This window comes from Dipodomys ordii, unplaced genomic scaffold, assembly GCF_000151885.1.
Source record: "Dipodomys ordii isolate 6190 unplaced genomic scaffold, Dord_2.0 Scaffold68, whole genome shotgun sequence".
In the NCBI taxonomy this organism is placed as follows: domain Eukaryota; kingdom Metazoa; phylum Chordata; class Mammalia; order Rodentia; family Heteromyidae; genus Dipodomys; species Dipodomys ordii.
Genome location: NW_012267284.1, coordinates 4,228,938 through 4,239,091, shown reverse-complemented (window position 1 = coordinate 4,239,091; position 10,154 = coordinate 4,228,938). Strand labels below are relative to the sequence as shown.

Genomic DNA, 10,154 nt, shown 5'->3' with positions numbered 1-10,154 from the left:
AGTGGTAGAGCGCTTGCCTTGCATGCATGAGGCCCTGGGTTTGATTCCTCAGCACCACATAAGCAAAAAGAAAAAAGCCAGAAGTGGCACTGTGGTTCAAGTGGTTCAAGCGCTAACCTTGAGCTGAAGAGCTGAGGGACAGCGCCCAGGCCCAGAGTTCAGGCCCCACAACCAGACCCCCCCCAAAAAAAAACAAAAACCTGGACTAGAAGTGTGGCTCAAATGGTAGAGTACCAAGTCTGAGTGAAAACAACTAGGTGAAAACACAAAGTTCTGAGCTCAAGTCCCAGTACTGACAAAAGAAAAAAAAAAAGACCTAGAGCTGGAGAGGCAGATCAATGCATGAATTTAAGTTTTTACCTTAATACTTGCAGTCCTGAACTGACTTAATGAATCTATTTCCTTGCCTATGATATGGAAAAATTGGACTTCAGCGAGGATTGCACACAAGATGCCACGGAGCACAAAGGCTGGCACACAGTGCACAGTGGCCAATAACTTCATTAGTAAGTTTTTTAGGTTACTGCATCCAGTTGAAGGCTGTTGCTTCAATGATGGTAACATGTCCGCAGCACATCATTTTATTGCCTTCTTTTCTTTTCGTGCAAGTCCTGGGGCTTTAGTGCTCTACCTCTGGAACCACAGCCCCCTTTCCGGTCTTTTGGTGATTAACTGGAGATAAGAGCCTCGTGGACTTTCCTGCCTGGGCTGGCTTCGAACCTGGACGATCAGACCCCAGCCTCCCGAGCTGGGATTATAGATGTGAGACATCCCGCCCAGAGGCTCCAGATGGACGATACCCACGGAACGACTATTAACACACACTCGATGCGATCGAGGTTCACGGCTGTGCTCCAACACAACCCAAACCTTTCCATCACTGGCTCTTCCCAGCGCGTCCTCGGCGGCCCCGCGCCCCCCGCGTGCGGCCCTCACCTCGGGCCGCTGCGGCCGGACGTCCTCCAGGCTGTCTGCGGAGGCGGCGCCACGCGGCTCTCCGAAAAGCGAGGTGTACCCACACCAGGCCGGAGAGCTCCCGTCGCCACCGGGCTGGCGCGCCCCTGAGGACCCGACCCCACGCGGGACAGGTCCCGGGCAGAGCGGGAACTTAGGTGCTCACGGCCCCCGGAGCTGTGTACAAACCGAAGGGCCGGCTTCCGGGCTGTCTACCACACTGCCTGATCATTTTGGTACCGCGCCACTTTTTCGGGGACAATTCCCACCGCAGCTTGAACCCGTTCAGTCTCCTTTCCTTGATAGAATATCTCAAAACGCTACTCACGGCCACATGTTCTGCCTCCCCGAGGCTCCCCTTTCCGCCTTGTGCCCGGGCAGTGATCTAGACGGCCCTGAGAACCCTGCGCCGAGAGCGTTGAAGGACCCCACGGTGGCGCGCCAGGCTCTTCAGACGCTGGCGCGCCGAGTCTCCGGCCAGGTCGCGTCTCCTGGGTTCTGCTCAGGCCCGGGGTCTTGTCCCCCGTCCCCCTGCGACGAAGCTCGTTCCCTGCGGGGTGCCGTCCCCACCTCCGCCCTCACCCTCGTGGTGGCGCCTCGCCGCCCGCACCCGGCAGGCCCCGCCCGGTCTTGGGAGAAGAAGGGCTCTGGGTGGTTTGGGGCCTCCGGAGGGAGTCCGCGGGCCCGCCCGAGCTCAGTCGGCGCTGCAGAGGAAGCTTCTACAAGCTGTAGTCTTTGTTGCCTGTAAGACGTGATGTGTTTGTGTGTTCCACGTACAGACGCTGTGCGAGCACCTCTAAACTTAGTCCTTGAAAGTAGTATATTTCCTGGTAGTTGTAGAGTCAGTCCGAAGCTAGCGCGTCAGTGTCGCTAGAGAACTACTATTGGAACGGAAGTAATTATAGCTAACGAGCAGTTGTACGGTTTCCCATATTCAGTCGTTTATTTTTTTTATGAAGCAAGTCGTTTACTATTCTAAAGGTGTTGCACACAATGACATAAGCAGGTGATGAGTACATTTCTTTTTGGACATTGTCATTTGCTTTAAATAAGCATTCTGTTACGTGCAGTTAGAAAGGGGGTCCTTGCCGGGCGCTCGTGGCATGCGCCTGTAATTCTAGCTACTCAGGAGGCTGAGTTCTGAAGTTTGAAGCCAGTCTGGACAGGAAAGTCCACGAGACTCTTACCTCCAATTGACCACCAGAAAACCGGAAGTGGCGCTGTGGCTCTCAAACTACTCTGAGCAAAAAAGCTCTGGGACTCGGGCGCCTGTGGCTCATGCCTGTAATCCTAACCGCTCAGGATGCCGAGATCTGAGGATCACGGTTCAAAGCCAGCCCAGGCAGGGAAGTCTGTGAGACTCTTATCTCCAATTACGCACCAGAAAACCCGAACTGGCGCTGTGGCTCAAGTGATAGAGCGCTAGCCTTGAGCTGAAGCGCCCAGGGTTCAAGCCCCACGACCAACCCCCCCCCCAAAAAAAAACAAAAAACAAAAAACCTCAGGGACAGCTCTCAGGTCCAAGCCCCATGACCGATTCCGCCCCCCCCCCCAGGTCCTCCTCAAAGGGATTTACAGTTTAGGTGGAAACACATGTAAACCAGTAAGATCAATAACTCCTAAAACTTGAAAAGAACGGGGAGGGGAGACTGCTCAGGCAGTAGAGCCCCAGCTTAAGAAGCTAAGGCTTTGAGTTCAAACCCAGTACTAACCAAAAAGCGGGAGGGGGACAGGAAGGCCCTAACAGCAGGAGGTACATTAGTGCCTAAGCTTGCCAAGTAAAGCTTTGTAGGGTAAATGGAGTAAGTCAGGCTTTTCTCACAGTAGCTTCTGGATGGCTTTGGGTCTGCACTTCCCAAGGACTGTGATTTAGCTGGTTCAGCATATCCATGTAACCTTGAGTCATGTAGGCATGCGCAATATTAGGTAACCCTGCACAAAATCTTGAGACTGTGTGTGTGTGCTTGGTTTTATATGGCCATTCTTGGCCAAATGCCACTTTTGTCTAGTCAGGGTATATATATATATATATATATATATATATATATATATATATAAACAGACACCACTGAAGGACAGGGGAAAGAGCAGTGGGGTAACAACATTATTGGACAAGAGCTGTTGTGCTCAGGGCTGCTGCTACTGTAACTGCCAGTGATCAATCTAAGGACAGAGAGCCTGTGAATAAACAAGACTCCGCTCCTCCCCTTTGGCATCTGTGGCCCACATGAATAAAAGGAACAGAACTTGCAACACAAGCTTCTTAGAGAAGTTAATGTCTAAAAGGTGAATTAGAGGTTGCATTTCAGAAAGATGGATGTGGAAGGGGAGGAAGCTGAGAACTGGAAGCAAACTGGAATGAGCTGAGCACTGTGATGTTCACAGGTCCATACCTGTAAGCCTAGCTACTTAGGAATCTGAGAGCAGGAGCATTGATGTTCCCAACCAGCTCATACAGAAAAGTTTATGAGACGCCATCCATCTCAATGGAAGAAACCTATCATCCGAGTTTTTCTCAGGAAACCTAAAACACATGAATCAAAGTGCCAGCTCTGAGTTCAAGCCCTGGTACTGACACACACATATACCACACACACACAAAGATAAAGGGAAAAAGACATGGTGACACAGGTGCTGTCCTGCCAGCACTTGGAGATTGAAGCAGGAGGATCATGAGTTTGAAGTCAGCCTGGGCTTCATGTATAGATGAACAGGCAAAACTGGACAAAGGCTCAGGTCCTTACTGCCTGTGGTATGAAGGCCCACTCCTGTGTAGGACGTCAGTACCCTTAGTCTTTCCTTGTTGCCACTGGCAACACAGCTCACCTTCCTTTCTATATGGTTTAAGCCTGATTATCAGCATTGTTTTTACTCACCTAATGGCCTAAAATTTAGTGACCAGTTATAGGAAATTTAGTGAATGCCAGGCCAGGGTCTGGAATATTATTGTCTCTGTGCCCACAAGACTGTGGCAGGTGTATGAAATAAATGTGAAATCTGGATATGGCCAGAGAATCTGGAATGTCTTCACATTCTCGTTAAACAAAAGTTTTTGCTTTAAAAACCATAGGTTGAGCCGGCGCTGGTGGATCATACCTGTAATTCTATCTCCTCAGGAGGCTGAGATCTAAGGATTTCGGTTCAAAGCCAGCCCAGGCAGGAAAGTCCATGAGTCTCTTATCTCCAGTTAACTACCAGAAAACGGGAAGTATACTATGGCTCGAGTGGTAGAGCTCTCGCCTTGAGCTGAAGAGCTGAGGGACAGTGCCCAGGCATTGACAAAAAAAAAAAAAAGCATTGGCTGGATGTAGGTGGCTTATGCCTGTAATCCTAGCTACTCACGAGGGTAAGATCTGAGAATAGCAGTTTCAAGCCATCCCAGTCAAAAATGTCCTTGAGATTCTTACCTGGAATTAACCTGTAAAGAGCCAGAAGAGGAGAGCTGTGAAAAGCTATGGGACAGCACCTCGACTCTGAGTTCAAGCCCTAGTACCAGCACATACTCATTAAAAATCCATTGTAAGGTGCTGGTGGCTCAGGCCTATAATCCCAGCTACTAAGGAGGCTGAAATCTGAGAATCAAAGTTTGAAGCCAGCCTGGGTGGGAAAGTCTATGAGGCTCAGAGTGGTAGAGGTCTAGCCTTGAGTAAAAAAGCTCAGGGACAGCTCATAGCCCTGAGTTCAAGCCCCATGGCCAAAAAAACAAAAGATATATGCACATTATTGGTTTGAACTTTGTTTCTAGCTTTGTTCACCAGGAGGCAAGGCTATCTTTCCACAAGCTCACTGTAAATTTCCAGAAGAGAGTTAATGTCTAGTGGGAAGGACCAGGGGCTGAGAACATACTGCCTACATTAACACTGCATTTTTTTTTTGTCTGTCTTGGGACTTGAACTTGGGGTATGAGTGCTGTTCCTGAACTCTGTTTTGCTCAAGGATAGTGCTCTGTCACTTTGGGCCATGGCACCACTTTCAGTTTTCTGGTGGTTAATTGGAGATGAGTGTCTCATGGGCTTTCCTGCCTGGGCTGGCTATGAACCACAATCCTTAGAACCTCCTGAGTAGCTAGGATTACAGGTGTAAGCTACCAGTGCGTGGCTGCATTTTTTAAAGACAGTACTGGGGATTAAACTCAGGGCTTTGTGCTTGTTAGGAAATCACTGTACACTTGAGCCACACCCCCAGTTCTTTTGCTTTTAGTTTAGTTTTCAGATAGAGACTCTTCAGATAGAGACTCACACTTTTATACAGAAAAGCCTAGGATCATGATTCTCCTACCTCTGCTTCCCAAGTAGCTGGGATTGTAGGCATGGGCCTCCTTGCTTGGCCCTTAAGTCTAGATTCTGAAATCTGAAAAGGACCACTCAGTTCTTCGCAGCCCTCCCAGAAAGTCCACACAACTATTTATCAAAAACCAGGGCAGGAAGTCAGGAGGGAGAGAAAATTCAAAGTGAAAGACTGTGGAGGAAGGATAAATACATTTTTTTTGACTATTGAAATAAGCTAGGCATTTTAGCTCAGCATTCATTTGGAGATGTAATTAACCTGGGGGAAGAGGACAAGACAAATCACAGCAAACTGATTCAGCAGAAATCACATCAGAGCTGGTTATTGACCTCGACAGGGGAGAGAAAAACCAATCAGAGAGGCTCAGAGCCGCCAGTAAATGAAATTCGCCCTTCCGAACTTGGCTTCTTTCTACTTGGGATGAGCAATTGTTAATCTGTGTGCAGTAAAATCAGGACAGCCCATAAACAACATTCAGTGTCTTAAAAAATGAAACCATTAATGTAACTGCATATGCTTCTCATCCGTTCTCTCCTGAAACGAGTGAAAAATTCTTTCTCTAGGGCCAATTAGGATCTTCTAGCACTTCCCAAAGAAATGCTACTTATTATAGGTGACAACTTAATGCTAAGAAGACACTTAGAAATAAAACTCCAGCTGTAATCGTTTTCGCTGGACCAAACTCTCTGGCTTTGGAAGCCTTGTATATTTGGTACAAACCTTTTTTTTTCTCCCACAAGGGTTACATCTCTGTTTACTATTTATTATTGTGCACGTGTAGCCAAGGAATCAAGAGTCTTCATCCATAACTTGGGGTGCCAGAAATGTCCTGTGTCTTTAATGGCCTTAAATCAAATTCACTTTGTCTCTCGACTCTTGCCTGCCTCGTGGGATAGGAGCTCAGGCATTTTTACAACATCCCTCCCTGTTCTAGGCATTGTGCTGAGATTTTGGAGTGCCAAGGCAGCCAGGAGGCCCCTGCTCCCTGTTGGGTAAGGACAGATGCCTGTGGGTGATCATTATGAACCCTTCAAATCTAAAGTTACCTTTGCTGATTTAGGACTCCAGTCCTAAGATCTTCAGTGAGGCTCATAATCCAAGCTGAGATCCTCACCCCAGGAGGTCAGGCCACTGTCATCACTGCAGCCCAGACATAACCTTGGGAGTACAGTTAAATGTCCATGCTTATGGGGAACTGTAGCCCACTGCCACAGGAGCTCATTATTATTATTAGCCATTATTTTGAGACAAGGCCTTGCTGTCTTGAATTCAAAATCCTTGTGCCTCAGCCTTCTGGGTACTAGGATTACTGGTGTGTGACACTATGCCTAGGTGAGGCAAAATTTTTACTTGAGAAAACTCCACAGTCTCTTCCAAAACTCATCTTTCTCAGACTCTGCATTTCCCAAGAAACCTAAGGTTGGGGGGGGGGCGGGGGAAGGCTGGTACATTCCTGGGGCTGTATGTCTCTCCTTGCTTCTTATGGAAGTGTGGCCTACACAGAACCTAGCAGGTACATGTAGATGAACTAGACCTCAAGGTCATGGTCCAGAATGTCATTCAACTCCTTCAGGGCCAAGGACTATGTCTTATCACAGTCCTGCTGATGGTGTAGAGGGCAGAGTTATGATGTCACACAGTTAGTTGCCTAGTAGTACAGATGGGGAAACTGAGGCCTGCTAAAATGGTCTAGGCCCTTCCTGTGCAGCCACTCTTATTGCTGCAGCAGTGTGTTTTGGCCTTACTGTGTTTTGTTCAGCTGGGAGAGCTCAGGAACTTTCTGGAAGGCTGGCTGCCTAGAAGTTGCTGTGAACCAGGTATCATGGTGGGCCATCTGAGGCCTTCATCTTGAAATGAGATGGTCCTGCGTTTGCTGGCATTGTGGCCTTGGCTGAGTCACCTGTGTGTCCCTCCCCCACCTTGACTAAATCACACTGCATGTAGCATTTCCCAGACCACTCAGTCACGGAACACTATGTGCCCAGCCAGACTTGCCAGGAAGGCCTCAGCTTCCCTTCCCAGATGTAGTGCAGGTGCACAGCCTCTGTCCCCCAATGGTCTGGTGGCAGCAGCTTCACTTGTCCCTAAAAGAGATGTTGAGGTGGTAGGATCTCAGCATGCCAGTGTTCATCTGTGTACCAGTACTGGGGCTTGAACTCAAGGCACTATCCTTTAGCTTTATATTCAAGGCTGGTGCTCTACCATTTGAGCCACAGCACCACTTTTGGCTTCTTGGTAGTTAATTGGCTTCAAGCTTTGATCTCAGCCTCCTGAGTAGCTAGGATTATAGACTTAAACCACTGGTGCCAGCTAGCAAATGTTGATGTTCACTTGGCACAGTGTGGACAGCCCCCAATCTGGCCTTTTCTGACTCATTGGTCCCTGGGTGGTATCTGAGGAAGGCCACAGTTGCCCCTCAGGATATCCTCATCACTCCCAGTCCCGTTTTCCTCCCTTTAGGAGGAGCTGAGCATCCTGGTGAAGAAGCTGAGGGCCTCAGTGGGGAGAGGGTAGTGGAGCTTCTTAAAGGAGGGTCTCTTGCCCTTGGTCCTGTGGATGAAGAAAAGGCCTTCCTTCCTGGGCAGGGCCTGTTGGTTCTGCTCTGCAGGGCGAGGAGCTAGGAGTGAAGGATGAGCAAGGCTGGGGTGGGGAGTGGAACAAACTAATAAGCTGTGGGGCCAGGGCCATGGGCCCAGGGTACGAGAGCAGCCATGAACCACAGAAGAGTGATGGAGACCTGGGCTGAAGCGAGAACTGGACGGGTTCTGAGTAGTGGTATGGCCATGGGGGGCACCAGCAGTAGGCAAAGCCATAGGTCCTCAAGGGCAGCAGTGGGTGGGTATGGGTAATGGAACCTGAGGGTGGAGCTAAAGGGAAGGGCCAGTGGAAAAGCTCACTCTCTTACCCAATGTCCACAAGATTAGAGGAAGAATCTCAGCTAAGCCACACCGTGGCACAGTATGGTTCCATTCAAGCCCTGGAACCAGAGTGGCCATGTTGCCCATGGGCTGCCTGGGCCAGGGGTGAAAGAGGGACCTGGCCACTGTACCCCACTCCATTGCAGAGGTGGACGGAGAGGTCGAGGCTCTGCCTGTGGGCCTTTCCCAGCCGTGTGGGGAAGAGGGTCATGAATGCATAGAGGAGTTTGAGGCCTTTGGTGACCTGATTGTTGAGGTCATTTGGATTCAACCTAACTGGTTGAATCCAAACTGGAAGTTTAGTAATGATTATCAGATGAATGAATGCATGTAGGAATGCACAAATGGGTGCCTGAATGCATGCATGCATAAATGAGTGAGTTTTGGCCTTCATGGACCTATGACCCCAACACAGCTGGCCTCTGTGAGCTAGACACGGTGCTTCACGCTGTGACCACCAACCTGCCCAAGCTTTTTCTGGAGCAGAGGCTGGCAGGACTGTCTAGACCTGCTCTTTCAGCTGGTTCTGGTCTGAGCCCTGAGCAAAGCCCAGAGAAGGCAATAGCTGCCCAGGATTACACAGTGAGGGTGAGACAGGGCTGACCTTGTACAAGCAGGTCTACATCCAAAAGCTATTTCTGATGAGGGGCTCAGAGTCTATGAGTGTGTACTGGGTTGAAGAGAGCTGACAGGTTGAAGCAGTGTACACCAATTACCTTGGGGCTGGCAGGGAAGAAAGAGTGAGCAGGGAGGGACAGGCAAGTAGGGAAGGCAGGGGGCAGGGTGAGAGTGCAGCCTGCAGGCAAAACCAGCAGGACCGGGTGATGCTTCCCTTGGGATGGAGACCTATTTCCCAGAGCCCCCGAGCTGTGCAGAGGACAGGAACCTGGACCTGGATTCCTAGGTAGACACAGCCTGAGAGCTTTAGCACTCTGGGCTGGTGCCAATCTGGAAGTAAGCACTAGGGCCAGTTGCTGGGGAGATGGGGGCAGAAGTGACAGACACCAGGCACAGGAGGCCAGGATGAGATTGTGTGTGTTTGCTGAGAGGTGGCCTGGGGCTGAGACCCTTCTCTGAGCTCATTTTTCTTCCCACAAGAGAGACCTCATTCCATGCTGATGTCCTAGTACCCAGAAACCCACCTAGAGTTGGGCTGGCCCCCTCCCTCACCATTGCCATGGTGACTACTGAGCTGGGGCCTTGAACTGGAACGGTCAGGACTCCCAGCCACTAAGCATTCTGGGGAGCTCAGGCAGTGTGCGGGCCAGCTACACAGGTGTCCTGGCACCTTCCTTCTCTCTGCATCCTAGATGTGCTGAGGACCCCAGGGAGGCTCCTGCCCAGCAGACTTTGAACCCGGGGCCTGCATGGGACTCCCCTCTCCCCACGCCTTCTCCAGGCAGCCAGAGCCCCTGGCTGGAGGCCTTCCACCTCTCCAGCTAGTAGGATTTCAGACCCAGAGTTCCCAGAAAGGGAAACCGAGGCTTCCTGAGCTAGGGTCCTGAGGGCCAGGGAAGAAGAAACTCAGCCCTGGAGCTTACTGATAAGGGTGGGACAGGGGGTGTCTGAAAGACCCCTAAATCTGGCCAGCAAGCAGAAGAATCCTTAAAAGATGTCACCACCTGCAGCATTTCCAGTCTCGCTTATCCCCTCTCAAATGGATGGGTCCTCCATTCGAGCCCCGCTCTTCCCGTGAGGCTCTTCCTGCTTGAATACACATCACAAAGTCCCCTGAAGACCCTGGCCTCTGAGCGTCTCAGGTGTGCATTTGTGGTGCCACGGGCCCGGGTCGACAGAGGAAGGCCCTGCTTATAGGAGCACACCACCCCGCGCGGCTTGCTCCCCCCATCCCCAGCTCTCCGTTCCGGCCCAGCCGACACCTTCTTCCTGGTCGCCACACCCTGGCTGCTGCTGCTCTCCTGGACCGGCCCTGCGGACCCCGCAAGGGTCAGGCTTGAAGGGGGCAGCGCCCTCTCGAAAAGTTGGGACGTCCAT

At 50.7% G+C, this 10,154-nt stretch overlaps 1 protein-coding gene across 1 annotated transcript in view; it reads right to left on the bottom strand.

Moving 5' to 3' along the window:
- Positions 1–10,154, bottom strand: part of Foxk1 (forkhead box K1) — a 109,383-nt gene extending 99,229 nt beyond the window's left edge. The window contains exons 1-3 of the mRNA XM_013023385.1: positions 10,040–10,154; positions 8,291–8,435; positions 937–1,131 (exon numbers count right to left, since the gene is read on the bottom strand). Of these exons, the coding sequence (XP_012878839.1) occupies positions 937–1,131; positions 8,291–8,435; positions 10,040–10,154 (455 nt within the window). The remainder of the gene's footprint in view (positions 1–936; positions 1,132–8,290; positions 8,436–10,039) is intronic.